The sequence below is a fragment of the Rosa chinensis genome, chromosome 4 (assembly GCF_002994745.2).
Source record: "Rosa chinensis cultivar Old Blush chromosome 4, RchiOBHm-V2, whole genome shotgun sequence".
Lineage (NCBI taxonomy): Eukaryota > Viridiplantae > Streptophyta > Magnoliopsida > Rosales > Rosaceae > Rosa > Rosa chinensis.
Window position 1 is genome coordinate 15920429 of NC_037091.1, and position 26344 is coordinate 15946772.

The 26344-nt window shown below is 37.7% G+C and overlaps 3 protein-coding genes across 7 annotated transcripts in view; 1 reads left to right on the plus strand and 2 right to left on the minus strand.

Moving 5' to 3' along the window:
* Nucleotides 1-1533: 1533 nt before the first annotated feature.
* LOC112198886 lies at nt 1534-2138 on the minus strand. Its single transcript, XM_024339981.1, has 3 exons — nt 2034-2138; nt 1679-1922; nt 1534-1568 (listed from the first exon to the last, which is right to left on the minus strand). Exons 1-3 carry the CDS (start codon nt 2136-2138, stop codon nt 1534-1536), a joined length of 384 nt encoding a protein of 127 aa, XP_024195749.1.
* Nucleotides 2139-12194: 10056 nt separating this feature from the next.
* LOC121052788 (zinc finger BED domain-containing protein RICESLEEPER 2-like) lies at nt 12195-16272 on the plus strand. Its single transcript, XM_040518657.1, has 2 exons — nt 12195-12629; nt 14062-16272. Exons 1-2 carry the CDS (start codon nt 12195-12197, stop codon nt 16270-16272), a joined length of 2646 nt encoding a protein of 881 aa, XP_040374591.1.
* A 1464-nt stretch (nt 16273-17736) lies between these two features.
* The window catches only part of LOC112200064 (calcium-transporting ATPase 10, plasma membrane-type), a 34936-nt gene continuing 26328 nt past the window's right edge, over nt 17737-26344 (minus strand). For all 5 annotated transcript variants that reach the window (XM_024341069.2, XM_024341065.2, XM_024341067.2 and 2 more), the window contains 28 exons: nt 26169-26238; nt 25793-25863; nt 25631-25714; nt 25469-25546; nt 25316-25387; nt 24745-24828; nt 24585-24667; nt 24186-24294; nt 24035-24090; nt 23787-23829; nt 23617-23700; nt 23332-23469; nt 23145-23210; nt 22956-23054; nt 22565-22675; nt 22077-22247; nt 21595-21654; nt 21155-21316; nt 20937-21053; nt 20711-20809; nt 20297-20434; nt 20101-20201; nt 19892-19937; nt 19642-19776; nt 19271-19378; nt 19098-19189; nt 18832-18958; nt 17737-18704 (listed from right to left, as the gene is read on the minus strand). In XM_024341069.2, the coding sequence (XP_024196837.1) occupies nt 18693-18704; nt 18832-18958; nt 19098-19189; nt 19271-19378; nt 19642-19776; nt 19892-19937; nt 20101-20201; nt 20297-20434; nt 20711-20809; nt 20937-21053; nt 21155-21316; nt 21595-21654; nt 22077-22247; nt 22565-22675; nt 22956-23054; nt 23145-23210; nt 23332-23469; nt 23617-23700; nt 23787-23829; nt 24035-24090; nt 24186-24294; nt 24585-24667; nt 24745-24828; nt 25316-25387; nt 25469-25546; nt 25631-25714; nt 25793-25863; nt 26169-26238 (2616 nt within the window). In that variant the 3' untranslated portion in view covers nt 17737-18692. The remainder of the gene's footprint in view (nt 18705-18831; nt 18959-19097; nt 19190-19270; nt 19379-19641; nt 19777-19891; nt 19938-20100; nt 20202-20296; nt 20435-20710; nt 20810-20936; nt 21054-21154; nt 21317-21594; nt 21655-22076; nt 22248-22564; nt 22676-22955; nt 23055-23144; nt 23211-23331; nt 23470-23616; nt 23701-23786; nt 23830-24034; nt 24091-24185; nt 24295-24584; nt 24668-24744; nt 24829-25315; nt 25388-25468; nt 25547-25630; nt 25715-25792; nt 25864-26168; nt 26239-26344) is intronic.

Sequence of the window (26344 nt, forward strand, 5' to 3'; positions counted from 1 at the left end):
CTGAACTTGATTTTCATTTACTACTTCTGCTACTGTATTCTCATTTTCAGATGCTACTGCTTCTGCAAGTTGTGTTCCATTGTCCAAGACTGGTGTAACACTACAATCCTGATATGCGATTGATGCATTGCTACAGTCCTGATTTAGGATTGATACATCACTACAGCCCTGATATAGGAATGAAACATCATTGCAGTCCTGATACACGAACCATTCTTCCATATTCTGATGTGCTTGTTCTGTGCTTGAGCCTTCACCTGTTTTTTCAATATCATCAAATATTTCATCATAAAAGGTGGCTCTGTGAGTTTCAAAAATTCTAGTGCCTCTTCTTGAGTTGTAGAACTTGAATCCCTTCGATTTTTCTAAATAACCAATAAAATGATCACTGACAGAGAGTGAGTCCAACTTACCATTCTTCTCCATGTTATAGACTCTTGCTTCTGCTTTACAGCCCCATACATGCATATGATTCAAGCTAGGCTTGTATCCACACCAAAGCTCAAAAAGAGTTCCTTTGATAGCTTTACTTTGGTGTTCTATTGCATATGTAGTTAGCCGTCTTTAAGGCTTCCCCCCATAAATACTTTGGAAGCCCTGATCTTGCAAACATGCTCCTTACCATATCCATTAAGGTTTTTTTTTTTTTTTTTTTTTCTCCTTTTAGAAACGCCATTCTGTTGAGGTGTGTATGGTGTTGTATATTGAGCTTTAATGCCACATTCTTCCAAATACATTGCAAAAGGACATTTGTGTTGTCCTTTCTCAGTAAACTTTCCATAGTATTCACCACCTCCATCTGATCTTACCATTTTGATAAGTTTTTCAGTTTGTCTCTCAACTTCAGTTTTGAATACTTTAAAAACATCTAAGACTTGAGACTTTTCATAAATTAAATAAACAAAACAATACCTAGAAAATTCATCTATGAAGATGACAATATAACAATTTCCACAAATGGTTTGGACTGGAAAAGGATCACAGACATCTGTATGAATCAGTTCAAGCAAGTTTTCAACCCTTTTAGAACCAAAATTTCTAGCATTAGTCATCTTGCCTTTCCAATAGCTCACTCGTGTTTCAAAATCACCAAAATGTAATTGAGGTAAAATACTTTGCTTGACAAGTTCTTGCAGGCTAGACTTAAAAATGTGTCCCAACCTTTCATGCCATAGAAAAGATGAAGAACTAGGATTGCTTTTCCTTTTGGATCCTAATAATTTGTTTATTGACAGAACATCCAGATGTTGGGATCTTGCATTATTAACACAATCGATTAACCAATGACCATCTATCAACTTAGCACCACCAAAACAAACACTTTTATAATAGAAATACATATCTATATTATTACTAGAAAAGCCATAGTCACCACCTAATACAAATTGAGAACTTGAGATCAGGTTTCTCTTTATTGCTGGAATACAGTAAACATTGTTTAGTTCTAATATAAACTTATTCCTAAAACATAATTCAACAACTGATACTGCTTGAACTGTCACCCTTTAGCCATTTGTTGCGCAAATTCTTGTCTCATTCCTTTTTGGGATTGTTATCCTTGATAATCCCTATAGTGAATTGACAATATGTATAGGTGAGCCAATATCAAACCACAATGAGTTGTCAAAATTAAAAACTTTAGACTCTACAAGAAAAATAGTTTTTGACAGAAATGTACCTTTCTTGTTCAACCAATTCTTGAATCCCTCACAATCCTTCTTGAAATGGCCTAACTTCTTGCAAAAGAAACATTTCACAGGACCTGAGATTTTGAGACATTTTCCCTTATCATTTTCAGGTTTCACAACATTCTTTGAGGTGCTTCCCTTAAATTTCTTATTGCCAAAGGTTTTCTTAAATTTTGGCTTTGTGATCAGATTCACACTTACTACCTTGCCTTTCTTAATTATTTCTTCTTCCTCCTGCACACAGAATGAAATGAGTTCGTTCAAACTCCATTTCTCTTTCTAAGTGTTTTAGAGACTCTTGATGTGGCTGTATAGGTCTGGCAATGTGTTGAGCAGTATGTGTACAAGAAAAGAGTCCTCAATGGTCATGTTCAGACCTTTCAGCTTTCCAGCGATGTCTATCCCCTTCATTATGTACTCTCTAATGCTCCTTTGGCCAGTGAACTTCATCCTAATAAGTTTGTTCATCAAATTTCATGTTTATGCTTTGTTAGACACCTTGTACTTTGTTGGATCATAATTCATATACATATTTGTCCCCTAAAACATGGAAATTACTTGTTCTAAAGTCCAAATTTAATGTTGACTAATCCAATTTCATTATTTCCCTAATCTTATACTTTTGCTTAACCTTTGTGTTTATTTATATATATTTATTATGTTTTTCTTATCATGCTAGGAAATGATGGAGAAGAATGGAAATGCACTAAAAAGTCAACCTTAGAACATTTTCTTACTCAGGCTAGGAGAAAGTGAGCTAGACAAGGAAGAAGGAGCGGCCGCCTAAACAAATGAACTCCAAATGAGCTGAAACTCTGCAGATCAATTCTAGACATCCTAAGAAATATTTCTTATGAAGAGTTCAAGAGCCAGATAGAAGTAGAAGGCCTTCAAAAAATCAGTTCAATTTTCTGCAGAAGCAAAACTGGAAAACTGGATCTGTAAGGAGTCCAGTAGCATTTTCAGCCCAACCACTATTCCAAAAGCTCTGAAATTCTATCAGGATAATCTACACTCATAAAGGAACATTCGTTATGAAGAAGTCACAAGCAAAATCTGAACTTTTGGTGGAGAAATAATTGAAGGAATAAAGGGGCAGAAACTGACCTAAAACCAGCTCAATATTCACATGTTCATGTTTCCTACCCACATGAAGAAAGCTAGATGCTTTTCTCTTTTTCCTTGGATATATTTTTCTACTCCATTCTCTTTAATAGGTCATCATCACTTCCATGTTTCTGCACTTTCATGCTTTGCTTTCATTTCATCATTACCCCATCTTTTACTTATTTTACAAACCACTCCTATACTCCACTTTCATTATTTTTCTTTCTCTCATCATTTCACTCTTCTTTTTCTTCCCTATTTAAACACATTCTCCTCTCACTCTCATGGACCAATTCCTTCATCCCATTACATCTGATTTCTCTCTTCATCTCCTTCACAAAACCTTCATCTCCACCTCCCAAAATCCAAACCCACAATACCCAATCTACTCCATCATCACCACCACAACTACCATCTTCCACCACTATAAACTTCATCACCACCACTCAAAGTTAGCCAAAGGAACATCATATCTTCAACACCATTTCATTCATCATTACCATCAAGAAGTTCATATCCATCCATTCCACCGTGAAGGAGGATTCAAGGAGCATTGAAGGAGAAAAATGAAGGAGAAGCTATCCATTGATTTGTCAAGCTTCAACTAGTTCTTTCTTCCCTTAACTCTTTAATTTACCTTGATTTACTTTATAGATTTGATGTCAATTTGTATGATTATGAGTGAGTAGTTACTTTGTTGGGGCTAGGGTTGAAAGCCGTAGCCAAACTTGTATGAATTGATGTTTTAATTGACATTTGTTATTATTTGTGATTTTCATCTTCATATGCTAATTCTCGAAGTGAATGCATTCATTCAAACTTAACTATTTTGAATGTGTTGTGTTTGTCATCTCATGAAAAAATGTTTAGGGAGTAGTTAACCTTGAACATTAATAGCATGATAGCATCCTCTATGTGCATGTGAGGGTAGTGAGTTAAAATCACCTAGATCTAGGATTGGTTTGCTTGCTTGATTATCTAAACTCAAATCTTTATGCATCTAGGAGCAAGGAATTGATACTTATCCGGTAATATAACTTGTTCTTGGATAGTTAGTTTCGCACTTATCCGGTAGAAATTGATAAAATAAAAGGAGTTTAAGCCTTTGTAGTCTTATCCGATACAAAGAGGGTAATTGGGAAATTAGAATAGCATCACTTGTATTTAAACTTCAATACTTGCAAGGGAGGTTAGTGGTAGACAATCCAACCCCTAACTTCATCCATTATATTACTAGTTTAGTTTAGAGTAATTTAGTTTACATTTGAGCATTTAATTTAATTTGGTTCACAACTCTATCCAACAAACAATTTCACTATCACCACAATGCACATACTCACCATGAGCCTAGATTTCCTTGTGAATTTAGGTTTGTGATTGTACATTTGCATATTCTAGCTCTCCTTAGGTTAACACCCTAGCTAGTGAAAGGAATCCAATCCTCGTGGGTTCGACAACCTTTCTTAAATCCCTATATTATTACTTGTACTCCTTATACTTGAGGGTGGCTATTTGGCTAACATACTTCTCTGCAATAGAGTTAAAATAAATTCTAGCATACTCAGAATCAGGTATTCCTCCTTTCAATGCATCTATCATACTCTTCTTCATGCAGATCAATGCCATTCTGTTGTGCCTATGCCACTGTACATACTTGTCTTTTGCTTCTTTGCTTGCATTTGCAGCCAATTCTGTAGGTGGTTCCTCCCTCAACACATGATCAAAGTCTAAGATCCACAGATTCAATTCTATATCACTCTTCCACTTCTTGTAGTTCAGTCCATTGAGCAACTCAATATGATTAATGCTCATGGGAAAATGCATTGCTGTTATGTGATGCAATTAATCTAAGTCAGTATGACATTCTAGTGTTTGCAAAATACGTACACCAGAATTATATATATGTCCCAAAATGCTATATCAAGATATGAAATAACATTTGAATAAATGCAGATACACAATACAACAAACTATAGTATTTTCAAGAAGTTTTAGTGTTGTTTGTAACACACTTTTCTCTAATATCATATGAATGTTCATTGAAGTGCATATGCTAACTCAAATAACCAAATGTCTGATCACTAACTTCTTTGGAAATCAGAATCATTAGATATATTTTAAGTTTATCTGAGTCTTTGTTCTCTATTGATACATGAATTAATTCATGCATTTACACAGCAGCCACTTTGATGGCAGGAAGTATAATGTGGATGACCTATTCTAGAAAACATTGCAGAATGCATATGAATTTGTATTAGTGGCTACTTTGGCAGCACACTAAGATACAATGAAACATATGCAGCATTTTATGGGATTTCTCATTATGCATATCAGTAAGTATAATCTTATATAGTAACTTTGCAGATGATTATAATGTGTGAAACAATGATACAAATGTACTTCCTATATAACCAGAATGTATCAATTGGAATATACATAATATAAATATCATTTATCATATCAAAAAGTGCAAAAAAAAAAAAAAAACACAACAAGAGAGCATGTTATTTCATATGCAGCAATATTAGAATAATTATTCATATTGATCATACTGAAACAGTATCATAATCAATCCTAATTTGAGCATGGTAGGCTCTGATACCAATTGTAAGAAGTAAACTGGACAACATGTATATTTACATGAATAAAAATCAACTATGACAAATATATGATTGATATAGTATTCTGATCCTAAGTTAGGATGCGCAAATCATTGCAATCATATAACACAATAATTACATACATATGGCAGTAAACGATATAAATTGACATAAAAGACAGATGGTGTGTAGAGACACTAACTAGGTCAACTGCCTCCTTCCATTGTTCTTCTCCTAGATCCACCCTTGATATTAGATTGCTAATGGGACAATTCGATTGAGGTTTGGTGTTTTAGCAGGGATCAATGCAGGCGTTGTTTATCCTTTATATCAGACAAAACAGTTATGCAGTTCAATCCATGAAGGAACTGCTGCATAATTTCCTTTTCCTTGTCAGATTGGTTTGATGTTGAAAACCACACAATTTGAAATTCATATTCAAACAGATTTCAATATATATATATATATATATATAACTATTTTCGATTACAAATTTATATATGCAACATATTAGTATTTATTTGAACTCTAAACTTCGCAAAAATATTAGCTTAACTAGATAATGTTGATGTCTAGTTCTAATGAGGTTTTACAAGACCCATCAACATTGTCTGCTATTTCTGATCAGAATAAATACACACATACACAAAAGAAAAGGACTATGAGCACCTGGTCTCACTACAAACCCAATGGCCTTATACCACCCAAGGCATCATAATACTATCATAGTCGTATGTAATTATCCAAAAATAACTTGCGAGGACTCTCCTCTCACCTGAAAATACTTTCTCAGCACCCAACTTAATGAACTATGAAAAGGAAAAGTAACCCTAAATACTTAGAAAATGAAAAGGAAAAGGAAGACAACCCAACCCAGCCCATCCTTCATCTCTCGATGGCTAAATGATGCACCGCAAAAGGAATGAAAAACGAAAAGCCGCGTAAAATATAAACAAAATTATTTGAAAGTTCACGGTCAATAAGAGTTTTTATTGCTGGAAAAAGGAAAAAGGAAATGGAGATTCTATTCATACCTCCTAAATTGTTATTTAGATCTCTACTGAATTTTTTCCTCAAAATTTTCCAATTTTATCCTTCACTAGTGTTTCTCTTTGTACCTTCTTTCTTTTCAATTTGCACTGATCTTTTCTACTTCCGCAACCAATTGGTGGAAATAGGGGTCATCATGAGCCGGGCTAAGGCCGGCCCCATCCTAAATTTTAGGGCTTAGGGTCGGGCCTGGCCGGGCCTAGTCAAAGTCAATAAAATTTAGGGCCGAATGGGGTCTTGTCGGGGCTTAAATATACTAACCCTTACCCGCCCGAAAGGCCTGAGCTACTAGGGCCGAAAGGGCTGGGTCGGGCCGGTCTTCCAAATAGGGGCAAATAGGAAAAAGTTCTAAATAGGGCCAAGTTGCTAGTAAACCTCCAAATATCCTGCCCGTCATTCTTAACAAACACATCAATATGGCTAAAAGAGCAAGACTTTGGAGAAACAGCAACATCTTCCGTCCATAACAAACTAATAACTCCAAACCGGCTAACACCCTTACCATTCTTTTTATTTATAAATTTACAGAAAAAACATTTCGCCAACCAATCCGACGTCTTATAGGCACCATCTCCGCAGCAGTACTGACAGAACCCGCCCCGGATTTCACCCTGAAATCCGAAGTGACCCTGCGGAGCCCACCTTAGAAGAAATTCTACCAAAAATTTGGCGGAACTTCCCGTAAAATGGGCTACCCAAACCTGTAGAAAACATTTACACTTCTCAATCAATTCATCCTTATGCTCCTGAAGCCACCCTGCTCCCCAAATCAACATCAGTCTCCAATTCACAAAACACACATCTCAACTCGAATAGCACAAATCCCATAGGTAATCAGAGCAATTCTAACAGAAAGGTATAAGAGGAAAACCTAATTCAAGGCAGATGCGGAAGCCATGCTGTTGACTATGCCTCAACTCTGTGTACGCCCGAGCTCAACCAATTCGCCTGCAAACTGGGCATTTGAAACCGAAGGGCCCAGTGGAAAGTACATAAAATACGTTAGCGTGAGTGGACAAAAATAAACAATTTTTAAACCAAATGGATTTTATACTTTCCCACATTTATTTCCTTAAAAACTCTCGATGCATGCAACGATTTAGAAAACAAATCATGAGAAGCTCCGCTCAAGAAAAACCGACTAGCCCCGCTAGTCACAAACAACTGAGAGGAAAGATCGAAACTCCGATACTCAACAGGATAAGACCAGCCCCGCTGGTTACACAGAAATCAGACTAGGCCCCGCTAGTCGAGAAATGATAGGATATGGGAAAGAGATATCACCATACGGGAAATGGAGCCTCCCAGGCCCTACCTACCCTCAACTGCCACTCACATATAGATTGTGCGAGGAGGAGACCAAATAACCTCGACTGCCACCCACGTGAGGAGGAGAATAAATCACCTCTACTGCCACTCACCAACACAAAGTAGGTGAGGAGAAGAACAAGCTACCTCAACTGCCACTCACCAACACAAAGTCAGTGAGGAGGAGACCTAATCACATAACCCGCATATGGTGAGGAAAAATCATCGAAAACCAGTAAATCCATGTAGCTTCCCCACATTTCTCACGAGGTAGATACCATGTATTCAACGACGTGACCCCGCACGCCAAGATTACTCTCAATCTCAAAATGGATAAGTGAGAAATAGGAATAAAACGACGGCGTGTCCCACACGCCCAAAATATTCTCAAATCCGTAACCGAAACCGGAAATTAGTATAAGCAAATCCCATTTCCAATAATCTCTCAAAATCTCCAAGAAACCAACCAAATCCAAAATCCTTAATTAGGCATTCCCGATGCCAAAACCTAAAGTCAATAAATAAATGAGAAAATCCAACTCCATCAAAACTCATCTCGAGAATCTTCTAGGAACTTAAACCGGCAATTAGAAATATACTTAATTCCGGAAAATTACCTCGGAAATAAGCAATTTGTCAAATAATATTATAAATCATAATCAACCTTTGAAACTCATTATCGAGAGCAAATCCACGAGATAAACCGAGATCGAATTCCGAAAATCAAATCATTTGCTCAATAAGTAATATGATTAAAACTAGAGCATTATTTAAGAAAATAAATGCATGCATCAATATTTAAAAATAAAAGTCCACTCACAGTACTATTCCGACGATCACGCATTCGTGTCCCGTTATCGAGCAATAGCTCGGTACGTCGTCCTGAACACAATTATATTCCATGAATAATTCTTCAATAATTTAATACGATTCCTAAAATCAATTCCTCATAATTACATCTCCCATTCTCCTCGGATTTAGCCCAAATTATACCACTAATACCAATTCGTTAATTTAAAGGTTCCAAGGCAGAACCGAGAGATATCCGACGGTCGGATTCTCATAATTCGATAATCGAAACCCTAAACTTCAAAATTCATAATTAATTCCAAGTTTCTCCAAAAATTACCAAACTTCACATACAAGCTCTACACGATTTATAGGATTTAATGGGCTAAAAACCGGAATTAAAACACTGCCCTACACGCCTCCACGCGCCACCCACAGTGGCGGCGCGTGGGGCTCACGCGCCGGTGGCCACCACCTCCTATGGTCACCAAATTTCGGCAGCGCCACCTATTCATCAGACTCAACATTTTTCATGTTCACAACATTTTCCAATTTTACCTCGAAGGGCTCTAAATTGGCCGGTGAAATTTTTCCAGAAAACTCCAAGAACCCTAGAAATTGCAAATCGTTAATTCGATCTCTACACTGCAAATTGAAATGAAAGACCTTAGGGGAAATGATCTATGTCAAAAACTGAACCTTCGACGTCGGTTTGGTGGCCGGAGACGGCCGGAATCGCCGGAAATCAACAAAACCCCCAAACTGCTACAGTGAACTTTACGGCTCGATTCCGAGCTCCACCGGCGGAGCCACCGCAAAACACCACCCCAGGCGTGACAAGGATGAAGAGGCGAACTTGCCGGTGCCCGGATTCCGTCGTGGGGTGGCCGGAAACGGAAGAATTCGCCGGTGGAAGAAAACGGCAGAAGGGGAAGGAAAATCGGGGAAGAGGAGAGAGAAAATTCGGTAGATTTCCGAAAATGGAAATCTACCACAGTAACTCAACTATTTATAGAAAGTTACCGTAAACAGTAACCATAAACAGTAACTTTAATCTTTCGCTTATAACTTTCGCGTACGAACTCCGATTTTAGCGTACCACATATGCACGCGCTCAATTTAATGTCCTCTATAACTTTCATGAAGGAAGTTTTCTCAAATTTTGGCCCGATCAAAAAGTCAACTTTTAGGGCCACTAAAAGTACTTAAACGACAGTAAAAGTGGAAGTAGAGGTCGTTTACCGTCCAAATGACTAGTAAACCGGTAAATTCAAGTTCGGGACGTTATAAGTACGCCTGGGGGAAGTTTGTTTCATAGGACTATCATCCTCCACCTTAATTTCTATAATAGTCCGGGACTCTTCTAACCCGACTTATGCTATATATACTAATACTTGACCTATGTTTAGTGCTCCAACTGATAATAAGAAAGAGCAACAACAGAAGAAAGAAGAACACCAGATAAGCCTAATTAGTGGAGTTGAAAACTAACTAAGGAGAACCAACTCAATTAATGATTAACCAAACCTTGAGGAACTACGCAAAAATCAGAGACAAATCTCAACCTTAAACTAATGAAAAAAAAAAAAAAAAACACGTGTAAAATTGATGACAATTCTTACCAGGTCAAGCAACCTAGACACCAAATCTTACGATTTACCTTTAGCCAAGTTGCTAGTAAACCTCCAAATATCCTACCCGTCATTCTCAACAAACACATCAATATGGCTAAAGGAGCAAGACTTTGGAGAAATAGCAACATCTTCCGTCCGTAACAAACTAAAACCTCCAAACTTGCTAACACCCTTACCATTCTTTTTATTTATAAATTTACAGAAAAATACATTTTGCCAACCAATCCGACATCTTATAGGCACCATCTCCGCAACAGTACGCCTAGGGGAACTTTGTTTCACAGAACTATCATCCTCCACCTTAATTTCTATAATAGTCCTGGACTCCTCTAACCCAACTTATGCTATACTAATACTTGACCCATGTTTAGTGCTCTAACTAGAGGTGGCAAACGGGCTGGCCCGGCCCATTTTAAACTGGCCTAGTCGTGCTTTGTGCCGTGCTTGGGCCGGCTCATTTATTATGGTGCCGGCCTATTTACTTAAATATTAAGCCGGGCCCGAGCCCATATCGTGCCGGGCCGTGCTCGTGCCGGGTCAATAACGGGCCGTGCTCATGCCTACCCACTATAAAGCACGATTTTAAAATCTTAATTTGAACAAATAAAAATTAATTTTATTTAACTATTTAGAAAATTAAAATAAATTAAGTTCTACAACGTTTTTCTTAATTTTAGCTTTTTAAGATTAGATTTCTAATAATTTTTTATATTCCACTATAAGAAAGAAAGAAAAAAAAAACTCAAAATATATTGTTTTTAGTATATTATTGTGAGATTAATCTTTATTAATATAATGAAAATTTAGTATCTATTATTCTTTCCTTCATTCTATAGTTGTATTATTATGAGATTAGTCTTTATTAATAAACAAATATAACATTTAGAAAAAATACTTACGTCAAAACAAGGATATAATGTTTTGTTTCAATATTTTGACAATATAAAATAAAGCATTGGTGGAATTATCATGAGATTTTAAATAAAAATGTCTCATATTCAAATCTCATCATTGTAATTTTTTAATATTTTTAAAAAGGGCTAACTACTGTTTAGTCTCTAAAGTATGGCTTCATTCTCGTTTCAGTCCCTGCCTTTCTGATTTAATCCCAAAAGTCCCTGAACTCACAATTTTCAGTCCAACCGGTCCATCTCCTCCATTTCCTCCGGTTGCTTGATGACATGTCAGTCACTCCTTGCCAGCTCAGCGCCACGTAAGGCATCCATTGTGTAAATTGACGAGAATACCCCTGCTTCAGTTTTTTCCAAAATTTCGTCCGTCTTCTTTCTTATCTTCTTTCTCCAATGTTCTCCTTCTTCCTCTTCTCCACTCCCCGTTTGCAACTCTGCATGAAGGTGTATGTAGAACAGTAACCCAAAATGAATTGAGCTGGATAATCGGGGTTGTTGCTTCTCACATGAATTTCTTAGTTAACTGTTGATATACATGAAACACATTAAGGGCCTCATTGGACCATTGACTATAGGACAAAGAATATTCATCAATCTTCCACAAAATACCTCTAGTTACAGAGACCAACACCAATTAGAAGCAGCAACCCATAGTAGTGAAAATCAGAGCCCCAAGACTTGTATCTACAAACCCAGATTATATAGGAGCCTCAATTGCAAGTTACCATTTCCAAGAACTAAAATGTTCTGCAGAGACTAACTGGTTTGAGAAGCAGCAACCTAGAGTTGAAATCTATACAAACTCATATGATGAAGGAGCCTCAATATGCAAGTTACCACTTCCAAGAATCAAGAAACTGAACTGGGACCAAAGAATCTTAGTCAATCTTCTGCATAATACGCCTACTTACAGAGACTCAACAATGGTGAAAAGTAGCAACCCAGAGTGAAAATCAGGGCTTCAACACTTCAAATATCTAGAAAACCCATATGATCAAGAAGCCTCCTTTTGCAAGTTACCACCTCAAAGAATCAAACTTTTCTACAAAACATACCCATATTGACCGAAATTACCAACTGGTGTGAGAAGCAGCAATCCCAGAGTGCATGAAGGCAGCGACCTCGTTCTCCACAGCGGCTCTGGCTCCGGCTCCGACCTCGTTCTACACCCACTTCATACCAATACCCCTCCGACCCTTTCACTCCCAGTCTCCCACACTCCGACCCTTTCACGCCCAGAAGCCACCGGAGCCGCTCCTCTGCTTCGATCTCCTCTCCGATCTAAACTCCGCCGTCATCGAAGAGCCCAAGGTCCCTCTGCATATGCTATTAAGACTTAACTCTTCGTTGATAATTGGATTGAAGTTCTATTTCATTGTAGTTTTTGCTATGGAAAATGGATTTGATTTGTGTTATTATGGAAATGGTGAACTGCAGGAGTCGATGGGCAGGCATGGGAGTGGAGAAGAGGAAGAAGGAGAACAATGGAGAAAGAAGACAAGAAAGAAGACGGAGAAAATTTTGGAAAAAACTAAAGCAGAGGTATTCTCGTCACTTTACACAATGGATGCCTTACGTGGCGCTGAACTAATAAGGAGTGACTGACACGTCATCAAGCAACCGGAGGAAATGGACCGGTTGGACTGAAAATTGTGAATTCAGAGACTTTTGGGATTAAATCAGAGAGGTAGGGACTGAAACGAGGACGAATCATACTTCAGGGACTAAACAGTAGTTAGCCCTTTTAAAACAAAATGAAATTTTGTGTTTATACCAGGCCGACCCACAATATGTCGTGCTAGGGCCGTGCCGGGCCAATGGGCCAATATTCTTAGGCCTAGCCAGACCTGTTATTCTGCTCAGGTCGTGCCAGGCCCGTGCCGTGCTCGTGCTTAGTGGCCCGTTTGCCACCTCTAGCTCCAACTAATAATAAGAAAGAGCAACAGAAGAAAGAAGAACACCAGATAAGCCTGATTAGTGTTGAAAACTAACTGAGGAAAACCAACTCAATTAATGATTAACCAAACCTTGAGGAACTATGCAAAAATATCTCAACCTTAAACAAAAACCAATCCTTAAACCAAGGAAAAAAAAAACACAAACGTGAAATTGATTACAATTCTTACCAGGCCAAGCTACCTAGACACCAAATCTTTAAAATAATTACAACCCATAAACAAATCATCTAAAATACAGTAGACAGAGAAAGAAGGTAGGGGGGTTCAAGGAGAGTGAAAAATATCAGTGCAAAGAGAAAGATCATGAAATTGAAGTCAAATAAGAGCTGTTGAAGGAGGCTGAAGCAACAGAATGGCAGAGTGATTCTGAGGCGAAAAGCAGAACCATAATAGGCTTCCACTAGGCCTGGGATTTTGAACCCGAGAACCGGTGGAACCGGAGGTTCGGTTTGGTTTCAACTTCTGAAAACATGTCAAAATGGAAGCACCGAACCATTTTAGAAAACCCGGTTCGGTTCCGGTTATGCTTTTTCCTTACTCTCCGGAACCGTTGGAACCGGAATCCATGTATAGTAGCTGAGTAGCCCATATATTCATTCACTGAAGCCCATGTATATGCAGAACTCAGGCCCGTTTTTTTGCAAGTCAACACGACATCACGACTTAAACACTCGACCTAAACGGCTTAACCTAAAAATCTCTCAACTCTCAAAGCCTCAAACACTCAACCTCAGACCTGCAGTCGAACTATCGAACACAATGCACTTCCCTCAGTTCCCTGATTCAAAGTTCCAAACCCAGAATCCGTCTATCTTCATAACCCCATATGTGCTTCAAAACCCAAAATTCCAATTCTTAAATCCCAGTTTGTATCCCAAACCGACAAATCGTAACTAATTCCTAATTCCCAATTCCTCCCAAATCGTTCAATACTTCGACTGCAAATGAGTTTGAATTCACTTTCTTCTAATTCAAGTACTCGGAGTCCTGGAAATGAGATTATACCTGCAACATAGCAAGGAGAAGAGACTGAAGGAGCTCAGTCGCATCATCCTAGCACCACAAAGAAAGGTGCTGCAAAGATTGCTACTACAAAGAGAAAGAGGGCAGAGAACGCTCAGAAAGTGAAGAAATCTAAGGAGAGAAGTTGGATTTGGGCACATTTCATAAAGGTGGAGCACCCGCTTATGGAGACTGTGGATGGAATTGAGCAGGAAGTTGGCCACACCACAAGAGCACAATGTAAGTATTGTACTACTCACCTCGCATGTAATTCGACTAGTAATGGAACTAGTTCTCTGATTAAACACATAGAGGTAATATGCAAGGAATATTCGGGTAGAAAAGAATTAGCAGCGAGTCAAACTCAGCTTGGTGCTGATGACTTAGATGAAAATATGGTAACTAGGCACTGGACTCAAGAAGCTTGCATTCAAGCTGCTACGGTTATGATAGTGATGGATGAAATGCCCTTTAGTTCCATAGAAAGACTAGGTTTTAAGTATTTCTGTAAGGTGGCTATTCCGAAATGGAAAATTCCTTGTAGGAAGGTTATAGTGAAATTTTTTTTGAAAATGTATCAGTCGAAGAAGGAAGAGCTTAGGAAGGAATTGAGTTGTCATTGTGTGTGCTTGACAACCGATACTTGGACATCCCTTCAAAACATCAACTATATGGTATTAACTGCGCATTTCATAGATAATGGGTGGAAATTGCACAAGAGAGTTCTAAATTTTTGTGTAATATCAAATCATCAAGGAGTTACAATCGGAAGAATTTTGGAGTCATGTTTGAGGGCTTGGTCTATTGATAGAGTCTTAACTATTTCTGTGGATAATGCTTCTGCAAATAAGCATTGCATAGATTACATTAGGAATGAAATGAACGATTGGGAAAAGAGTGCTATTTTTGGTGGGAAATATCTGCATGTCCGCTGTTTAGCACATATAGTCAATCTCATTGTGAGGTCTGCCTTACATTTACTGGATAAATCTGTGTCTAGTATAAGGAATGCAGTTCGATATGTTAGATCAAACTCATCAAGGTTAGATGCATTTAGGTCTTGTATTGAAAAAGAGGTGGGTGATTGCAAGAGGATTTGTGTGTTAGATGTTCCAACAAGGTGGAATTCCACCTACATTATGTTGGAAACAGCTTTAGAGCTTAGAAAGGCATTTGATAGGCTAAAAGATGATGAGGACAGCAAGTACACGTCTTATTTTGATGAAGATGAAGAGGCTGTTGAGGAAGATGGTGAAGAGCCGGGTGATTTCAGTGTTGATTTATCTGCAATTAGGAGCAGCAAGGCATCTAGGAAGAGGGTTGGACCACCTAATGCAGCAGATTGGGAAAAGGCAGTTGTGTTTGTCAAATTCTTGAAGGTATTTTACAATGTAACATTGAGTGTTAGTGCCACAAATCACCCTACCTCACCAAAAGCTTTCCATGATATTGTTTCAATCCATGTTGAGATTGAAGATTTGTTTTGTCAACCTGTGGACAACCATGATGTTATACAAAAGATCCTATTTCAAATGGCGCAGAAGATGAGGGTCAAGTACGAAAAATATTTTGGAAAGCTTGGGGACATCAACCAACTATTGCTAGTTGCCTTGGTTTTGGATCCGAGGTATAAGATTCTATTTTTTGAAAATGTGTGCAAGAAGATGTTGAACATGGAGGATTTAGTGATTAAGAAAAAGAGTGCTGAATTGAAAGAATTGGTGGTCTCCTTGACTGATCTGTATGCAGCTGCGTTGCCCTCACAGAGTTCACAAAGAACTAGATCATCTGAGGTGACTCAAACTGCTGGCAGTAGCAGATACACTTCAACTAGAGTTACCGGGAAGATGGCAGATATGCTTGAGGAATGGGATAGAGAGCTTGAAGATGGTGATGCAGTGGTGGTGAACAATGAGGTAGATAGGTACCTTCTAGACCCTATAGAGAAGCCTCCCAAAGGCACTGAGTTCAATATTTTGACATGGTGGAAGCTGAATGGTCCTAAATATCCTAACCTCCAAACTGTTGCCAAAGATGTTCTTGCCATCCAAGTGTCGACATTGGCAAGTGAATCTACTTTTAGCACTGGAAAGAGGATTATAGATCCTCATAGGAGTTCTTTGACTCCTAGATCATTTGAGGCATTAATTTGCCTTCAAAACTGGCTGAAATCAGATTCCATTACAGGCTTGGCTTATGTTCCTACTCCGGAGGAAATGGAATGATTTGAAGAAGTGGAAAAATGTGTGATTCCCTCATTGTTTGTGTTTGACTTTTTCTGTTACCGATGTTGCAGTTTCTGATCAAATCCATGTGTTTCAATTATTTGTTATGCAGAACAAGATAAAGAAGAAAGGGAAAGGAAGGAGAAGGAGGCAACTACATCATCGATACCTTCAAAGGGTAGTAAGGTCAGTAGGACATCCACGACTTCTGATGCAGCTAAGTCAACCAAAAGAAGTTCAAGAAGCATCAAAGTGACTGCCTAAGGTGAGCAACTTTGTTTTTGTTTTCATTTCAGTATGTAACTATGTATCATTTTGTGAAAATCAGTATGTATAGAATGCAGTTTGTGACTTTGTGTTGTGTTTTCAGTTTATGCTTTGTTCATTGTGTTGTGTATTGATGTGTAAAAGAGTGATACATAATACATATCAGTTTGTATCATTTCAGTTTATTGTGTTTTTGTATCAGTTTGTGTCATTTTAGTTCATTGACACAAACTTTGCAATCTGCTTTTGCATTGTGTTTTTGCTTCTGTTTTGGTTCCAGACTTTGCGACTATTTTGCTTCTGTTTTGGTTCCAGGTTTTGTGAATGTGTTGGTTATGTTTTGGGACTGTTTTGCACTTTTGCTTTTGTTTTGGTTCCATGTTTTGGTCTCATGTTCAATTGTACTATTAATGCAGGAATTCAGTTTTAAAGCATCTCTCTCTATGAAGTATGGACTGTGGATCAAAGAATGAATGCAATTTGGAAGTTGGAATGTGGAGTAAACTGGTTTATCGATTTCAGTATATTGGTTCTTTTTCATTCAAAGATGTTTATGTTGCACATGTGCAAGACTGCAATATTTGTGGATTGAGGATACAATTCTTTGTGCATTGTAATGATTGTACTGCATCAGTTTATTGTTGGAACAATCTTTGTTTCATTGTTTCTTTTTCTTATTTTCATGCCATTAACTGAGGCCATTAACCGTTTTCATTGATTGCATTATGTAATAGTGTAATCTCAACTCTCTAGTAGTTGAAGACTTAAAGTTCTGTACTTTCTGGAGATGGAACATTGAACTATGTTGATTGAGTTTATATGTGTTGTGCTACAGTCTTGTGTAGCTGGGAAACTGTAATATTCTTTCATTTTGTTGTCAACTACAGGAACCGAAAACACATCAAAACCGAACTGAACAGTTCGGTTCTCAAACGGTTCCTAATATAAATGACATGGTAACCGAACCGAAACATGATTAGCGGTTCCGGTTCCGGTTCCGTTCCGGCAAAATATGACGTTTTCAGAACCGATCCCAAGCCTAGCTTCCACAATCCCATGAGTTTTGGTGTCACTCTCATAAAAGATCTCGACTGTGTTTTAGGGACTGCAGAGTCTCATTTAACACAATCCCAATTGTCGCCAATCCCGTCCAGTCCTTCATACCAAAAATCCCCCTAGTTTCACAAAGAAAAATAATAACGGGACTATTTAGGGAAACCAGCCCTTTAAGAGAATTAATTGTCCAAGAATTCCCAATATGGCAGTTCCAACATAATACACTCATTTCTCATGAAATGAAACCGGACCCATCACGGTGGAACGATTTGAAGCACGTTAAGAACTCTTCTTTGCAGAATGAAACACCACCCCTCCAGAATGCTTGCCAACCAGAAAACCTGTCTTCACATTTTCTTGGAAACAACATCAGTGGCCCAGGCGGCTTGTTGATTGCTAATTGTCATAGAAGTACATGATTCCAGACTTCCTTGCTGAATAGACTGCTTATGGACAACAGAATCTCTCAAGGCAGTATGCTTTCCTGTTTTGGGAGCATCCGAAAGTACAGACTCAGGCCCAGGTTTGTTTTCCTCTTGCAGGCCCATTACCTCTCTCTTTATACACTGCCGTAATTTCTGCTTTTCTCCCAGGATCCATTGGAGATGCAAACTGCGGAGTTGACGCGTCATAGCCCGCATCCTCCAACACAGGAGATAGGATCTCAGCTCTACGGTCTGCGGAAGAAAACTGATTTTGATGATAACTGCCGGTCTTATCCAGTTCAACCGTGCTCGCTTTCATCAACAAACCAAAATGTAGGTCACTGTTTTCCTCCAGGACATCATCATAAGTGCCTCCCTCCATTGTCGTGTCCATGTTCCGCCCCTGGCCAGCGCCGTCAGGATGCAGTAAGCACTGCCGCTTCAGAGCACCACGCACTCTAAATTCATCATCAGGTAAAACTTGTTCCACTTCCATGCTGCTAACATCCTGGTAGTGAAAGGTTTGTCACCGGCCTCTTTCTTCTCTCTCATCAAATATAATCAACCTACTCAACAGAAGATTTGACGTTCCGTGAAAAAAATGCTTCGCCATGTCAGCCAAAAACAAAATGGAATTCCACAAAAACCGTGATGCTTAGTACTCCACACTTCCTACTGACTACCCTGAAAGATAAGCAATTCAAAAAAAATAAAAATAAATAAATAGATAAATAAATAAATCAGAAGCTGGTAAACACGGATAAACAATAATTTGAAGCTCAAAAAGATGTACACAGCTTAATGCTCTCACCTCTGCTCTCTCTCTTCGCCAATGGAATATTCGGGTGATAAACTTAAAGGGAGGACTCCTAGTGAAGTACTTGTGGAAAGGAGTTTCAGGCACTGGAATAAACTTCCCAACAACAGCAAGAGGCCAACTGCAAGAAAAGAAAAGAGTACTATGAATTTCAAAATTATGTAAATATAAAGTGAAACAGCTAACACATTAGTGTTTGTTTTATGATAACAATAGCACGAATCAGACTTCAGTCAATACCAGTTTCGTTATGGAGTTACCTGATAAATGCGATGACAACAGAAATCAACCAATGCTTCCAGTTAAGCCGGACTGTTGTAGTAAACTTCCCCAGAAACTCGACAATGAGAATCTATATAAAAACAAGAAAATTTTAAACCACTGCCAGTACCATTAAGGCCCCAAAACAAAAACAAGAGGATATAGGTCTCACCTGAAGTACAAGTGTCACTGCGATTATTCCCATAAAGAGATAATTTTTGGTAATTCCTTTGAATATGTTGAATTCATCTGGCTTCCTGGCATTGAATTCATTGAAAATCTGCAATTTGCACAATGAAATTTTATTTAAGTAGAGTAACATACCATAGCAGAAAGAACAAGTGAAAAATACAACTAAAACTCAATTATACAGGTATACTCCCAAAACAAGCCACAAATGTGCCCTTGTTGAAACAGAGATATAAACCATTTATTATGGATCTTTTATGGTCATTTTAAAGAAAGAATTCAACACAATACTTGTGTGGATGCCAGAATACAATGGAAATATAAACTACTTTTCAGTAACAGGTAAGGACTTACTTGACAAAGGACAAATGTATTGAATATCAGTGTGTTCTTCACTTTGTCTGCATGGTCAGTAGAATCATGTTCCAGATTGAGAATACTTTTCCCTCGGAAATTAAGGATAAGAAGGACAGTAATTTGGTAGACAGCCTGTGTTGGAATAACCAAAAAACATTAAACACTGGCATATTCTGCAATAAAACAAAACACGAGAACAGGAATAACAACTACTTTTGCTTGAGGAAATTGAGAAAAAAACATGTACCTGAATCAATAAGTTCCTCCACATTATATTAGTTATCAGCGGTTCCCTGTAAAACCATAACGTTACAATCAGAGAGGTGAACAGCCCAGCCAAATTTAGTTTTGCTTGAAGGACATGAAGTTTCAATCAATACAGGCCAATTACAGTCGTATGTCCAACCACTGTAAGTAACCGAGTATAAAAGGTGAACACCCTCAAAGAAGTCTTACCTTCGACCAACAGGAAGTCTGTCCATCAGATGATTCGTAGGAGGTTCAGTAGCCAATGCTAGTGCTCCAAGAGTATCCATTATAAGATTCACCCAAAGAAGCTAGACAAACCAGAAGCAAAGACACATCAACAGGTGCACAAATGGAGATATAAATGTGTGTGTGTGTGTGTGTGAGAGAGAGAGAGAGAGAGAACCTGAACAGCATTTAGTGGTACTGCACCAGAGGAAATCGCTGCCACAACATTGATAACAAGTGCGGCAACATTGACAGTGAGTTGGAATTGGATGAATTTCTGAATATTTGCATATACAGAACGTCCCCATCTGACAACCTACACCAATCAAGCGAATTTCAATTATATATGAATCAGCATTAGAGAATAAGATTAAGAATCACAATAAAGATAACAACAATAATAATAATAAAGACAGCAACAAAAAACAACACTGTTCTTATCCAACTCTCCCATACTCAGGGCCTTAGATTGGAATTGCAGGCCTCACGCATATCAAATCTCATGATCACTACTTTAACTAGAGAAGTTATGACCGCTGAAACTAAAGAGCAACATAAACTTGAAAACAAAAGGTTAAATATCAATACTAACCTTCACAACTGAAGCAAAATTGTCATCCAAGATAATGATATCAGAACTCTCTTTGGCAACCTCAGTACCTTGAATACCCATAGCAAGACCAATGTCGGCCTGGTAAAAAAACAAAACAAAACAAAACAAAACCATTATAACCTAGAACAATCGAGTAAAAATGACAATACAACTTACCAAAGAATCGAAAAACATAATTAAAATAAAAGTAAAAAAAGAACCAAACCTCATGTAGTGCAGGAGCATCATTAGTGCCATCTCCAGTAACAGCAACAACATGTCCCCTTCTCCTTAGCGCTTGCACAAGCAGAAGCTTATCATTAGGAGAGGATCGTCCCATTACCTATACATAAAATAAATAATAAATAAATCGTTTTATATACGCGCAAGCGTCAGTTGATCCAAGATAATAAACAAGTAGATAATCCATTACTCCGATCTTACCGAGATTTTCTCAGCAACCTCTTCTCTGCGTCTATCAGAAAGCTCACGGAAGTCTTTCCCTTCAATTAGAAGCTCACTAAGATCTGAATCAGCATGCAGTATACCACACTCCAATGCTATTGCCTTTGCAGTCTGAACATTGTCTCCAGTAACCATGCGTACCTATCACATATATAAAATTGGAAGGGAAACATAAAACTCCAACCCAAAATCCAAGTGCTGCTTTTATAGCATGTCTAATTAAAAGAAATCCCCGCTAAGTAGTTATGGAACCCTATAAATGATTGGTTAACAAAGGGAAAATGGCCCATTGGAGCAAGAGACGACGCTAAACAAAGCTGAGAAAATCTGGTCCCTGAACCCTATCTTAATCAGATGTAAACATCCCTTCGTTTGAAGAATAAACATTTACAGTATATTTGGAATGAGTTGAAGTATACCTTAACGCCAGCATTTTGGCATAGTCTCACTGCATCTGCGACTCCTGGTCGACAAGGATCCTGCATTTTTTCAATATAGAGTGGATACACAAGTTAAACTTACTGACATCTATTTGGAAAGAAAAAAAAAATCAGTATGGAAATAACAGCTAAACATAGGAGCCCAGAAAACAATACTAGACTGCCTACCACCAAAAGCATAGCTGTTTTGTTTTGTAGGAAGCATTATAATTGCATAAAAATGTATCAGATACAATCAAGCGGAACATCAAACCAGAATGAAAACTAGTATAAAACGACAGCTATCAGTCCACAACCCTCACCTGAACCAATCAATTTGCAAAATAGAGGAAAACAAGCTAGAGGTGTAAACCTAGCAAAATAATTGTATATCACAGTAGGACTCCCAATTAGCTTTCAAAAAGTAGCAATGCATCATCTATGTGTCCATGTGCGTATGTGTGAACTTGTGGAGGCACTACCTTTATACCAACAATAGCAAGTAAAACAAGGTCATCTGCAGGCATGGCCCAATCAGCTAATTGTTGTTCACCAGTTGGAACATTTTCCAATTCATATGGTAAATATGCTATAGCAACACAACGCAAACTACCAACAGCCATATCCTCAATAGATTTCCTGAAAAGCATAAGCTGCAAACAAAGGCATATCTTATTAGAAGGAGCATTTAACAAAATTTATGAAGTAAAAACAAGTAAACAACCCCACCATTTAAAACACAAACAAATAAGTTCTTATTTGTGATACTCTTTCAAATGGTTTAAATTCTGGGCTAGTTACAATTTTCTTTTGGCTCAAGGAAAAGTTGAGATTGAAAAATTAAGTTAACATGTGAAAATCACTCAGCTGGGAAAAATTAAAATATAAACAAATAATCAGAATGGTGTATCTTTAGTCTGTCTGTGTGTGTGTGTGTGTTAACAACTACGTTGTTTCTGTAAAAGCCAACCTTGTTGTCGTCCATTGCTACCACCTGATCATTGTCGTCAATATATCTTGTGCATGAGGCCAAGATTATTTCAGCAGCCCCTTTCCAGTGTATATGAACTTCATTGTTTGGCTGTATATACAGAAAGAGAATCACACAACAGTTAATGGGAATAATTAAAATGCCATCCTTTTCCGTCTAATGTAATGAAATTCTAATATATAAGTCTTTCACTTTACGAGATGCCCAAGAGGCACAACAATGCTCAGGTTGTGAAACTATTATAGAACTGAAAATATATTATCTAAAGTGCAAGCACAACCACAACTAGCATACAATAAGTAATCCTTAAGAAATCTGATGCAGAAACTCAATCAAGTGACTGTAACCAAGAATAATCAGTCAACTCTACCAATTTAACTGCTACACCGCCTCGTTTTTTCTCGGAGTTGAATGGGAACACATGAAGAATTGAAGATTGAGACCTGGTGGCTTCAAAATTCATCCCAAGCTGCAAATAAGGTTCAATATCAAACAGTTTTTAAAAGTTACCAACAAGAACTGACATGAAATGAAATTGAAAGACCGAACAAAAAAGAACCTTGAGTGCCCACTGCAGAATTGCCTTCTCCGTTGGTGATCCAGTAACCTCTACATCACCACCAGTCTAACAAAAAAAAAAGAAACAGCCACAAAACATAAATTATTTTACTACAGTCGGAAAAGCTTAATATCCTACCAGAGACTAACCGTACACAGAGAAGCAAGACAAATACTTCTATGCATACCTCGGGCACATAAACATTGCCAGTTGTATTCTGAGCTATGCCTTCAATAATCAAAGACGATATCTTTGGTGACAAGTCTGGCTTGCCATCAGAGTCATTGACTTTCTTCAAACATGCACAAGACTCGACCACAGTCATCTACACTCAAAACAAACAAACAAAAAATCATCCAATAGGGTTGACATTTAGCTCATCATCTGCAGTAATCTAACTAATAGGAGGTCGAAACCTTCCCAAAAAATATGAATAATATAAGGAAAATAATCAGAGTCTAATATAGCCCACCTGGTTCAAAGTTAAGGTACCAGTCTTATCACTGCATATAGTAGTGGCCGAGCCCATTGTTTCACAAGCAGAAAGCCTACGTACCTACATTTTTAAATTCCATTTTAGTTACATAAGATCTACTTCAGAATCAATGAAGGTATACATATAAAAAGGAAAAATACACATACCAAGGCCTTATCTGCCATCATTTTTCTCATCGAGTAAGCAAGTCTGTCAAGAGGAAAAAACAAGGAATGATGAAAGATGAATGAATAATAGAATACATAGTACACACAAAATGCACATATAGAGTTCTATAACTTGTTTGATGAGGTTCGACTACCTGAGTTGCATACTTGGCTCAAATTTAGAATTAAAAGACTCACGACCAAAAATATTTTTCATAGTTTTAGCATCATAGATTCAGCTTACTTACGTTAAGGTAACAGCTAAGGGGAGGCCTTCAGGAACAGCAACCACTACAATGGTGACCTATAATATTTTTCCCATTAGTCAGGAACACGCACAAGAACACATGTATTGGTAAATGATTGGCAGGACACAATAAGTCATAGATATTGACATACTGCAATAGTGACAATTTTGATGGCTCCATCAATGGCTTTCCCAAATTTTGTTTTTCCGGCAACAAACTGAGTAGTTCCATCTGCATTTGTTGTATGGCCAGTAAAGTATCTGCAGAAAATTTGTGATATGATGATAAATTGTCAGTTTCTGTAATGTACTAACAGTCACACAGATACCGAATACGGCCTCAGATATATGTACTTTGGTAAAATGTCAACATTATCACAACAAATCATAGTCATCAAATCCACACAAATTTAGTATGAATGATTTAAAATTCAATAATAATTGAATATCCAATAGTCAACTTAACAGAAAAGTCCACATATATTTAGCTTGGGTCCATTCCGTATCAGACATATATGTAAAGGATTTATTCATATTTAAAATGTATTCACCTGACCAAAAGGACACATAAGACGAGGAGAGCTACAGTGAGTCCCACAACACCAATGAAGGTAGCAACCCCATTCAAGCGCACCTAATAAGAGTCAAATATAGTTTAGTACAGCATACCATGTACAAAACACTTTTGAATAATAGTTTATCAAAACTGACCTGCAAGGGTGTTTCTTCACCAGTGTCTTCCGAGATGCTAGCCATGAGTAATCCCCATTCAGTATTAATCCCAACACTGGTTACCTGAACATGGAATAATAACAAATAACAAAATATTGAAAGTTCTTTTGAGTACTACTATGTGAAATAGAAGGCAATTGAAAACAAAGAACCAACTTAGACAAGGAATTTCAAATGACCTCTTGACGGTCAACATGCATACTAACAATGAAAACAAAACACAAAACATAACTTGTAAAACCAAACACATAACGAATAAACAAACAAAAGTTGAACTGCAAATTATCTATCCACACAATCAGAACAGAATCCCGTGACTTAACAGTTTCAATCAAACTCAAATATAGAGAAAACCTGCTAAACAACTGTGGCATTTTTCTTTATGAACCTTCCATGCTAGTACTCCAATCAGACATGATACTAAACAACCTTTCCTAACCAAGACTTGCCTCGCAAGTTGGGAACTTGGGATAATATAGTGCACTAGAGGAAGAGAAAACTAGAATGTTCACCATGCGAAAAAGGAAATGATAGACATTAGGATCCTTACCAGCATTATACCATTTCCATCTGCTACTTTGCAGCCGGACATTAGAAATGGTTCTTTGGAGTCCTTGCGAACCTGCAAAAGAAATAAAATACAACTTTACAAAAGTGAAAAGGTTACTAAAAAAGGGAACAGAGAACAGGCATAAAGGCTCACAATCTTGGACTCGCCAGTCATGCTAGACTCATCAATTGAAAGTGAATGACCAGTGATTAAAACCCCATCAGCAGGAACCTGAAAAATAGAATCAGATAGATAACGAATTTTGAACATCAATGGTCTTATATACAACAAAATAAGACTGCCAGCTACAAATACCTGATCACCAATGTTAAGGGGTATAACATCACCTACAACAAGATCATAAATTGAAACCTCAACACGTCTACCACCTCTGATAACCTGCACATAACCAAAAAAATGAAATGACACAGAAAAGAAGACATCAAGGTATGATATAATGAGACAATGAAAACACACCTCAATTTGTATATTTCTCTTTTCCTCATTTAGATTCTGGAACTGCAGAGATTGTTTGTAGTCACTAATGGCTGCAGGTAAAGAAAAAACATGCAGTTGAGTTTGATAAGACTGTTGTCCATCACTTCAAAGACTAGATCCCCCAATGTATTTAAAGCAGGATTCAAGTAATATTACTCCCAACAGAATCATAGCAAAAGAAAAAAAGAAAAAAAAAACCATTAAATATAAAAAATGCTTAACATTTGAGCAAGCTTAAAGTACATGCAACACAAATTTCACCTACTAGCAAATAAATGAATATGTGGTAAACGAAAATGGCATCAAAGTAGACAGATTTTACACACATCCTTTGACACAGATGTTCATTTAGTACCTGTCACAACAATGACTAGGAGAACTGCAAAAGCAATGCTGCCCCCATCATACCATCCCTCCTTTATACCCTATCACAAACAAAGAAACAAAAGCTAAACACTCAATGTTGTCCAAAACACACTGTTATTTACAAGTGTTCCATATTTTTAATTTATTTATTTTTTAGATGGCCCG

Bases quoted from the DNA above. Each gene is read 5' to 3' on its own strand.
- LOC112198886 (XM_024339981.1), bottom strand. From the start codon at position 2,138: ATGAAGTTCACTGGCCAAAGGAGCATTAGAGAGTACATAATGAAGGGG. The intron at 1,923-2,033 runs GTACACATACTG...TTCTGTGTGCAG, and splicing joins CCATTGAGGACTCTTTTCTT to GAGGAAGAAGAAATAATTAA. The intron at 1,569-1,678 runs GTACATTTCTGT...AATTCACTATAG, and splicing joins GAATTGGTTGAACAAGAAAG to GGATTATCAAGGATAACAAT.
- LOC121052788 (XM_040518657.1), top strand. From the start codon at position 12,195: ATGAAGGCAGCGACCTCGTTCTCCACAGCGGCTCTGGCTCCGGCTCCG. The intron at 12,630-14,061 runs GTATTCTCGTCA...CCTGCAACATAG, and splicing joins TGGAAAAAACTAAAGCAGAG to CAAGGAGAAGAGACTGAAGG.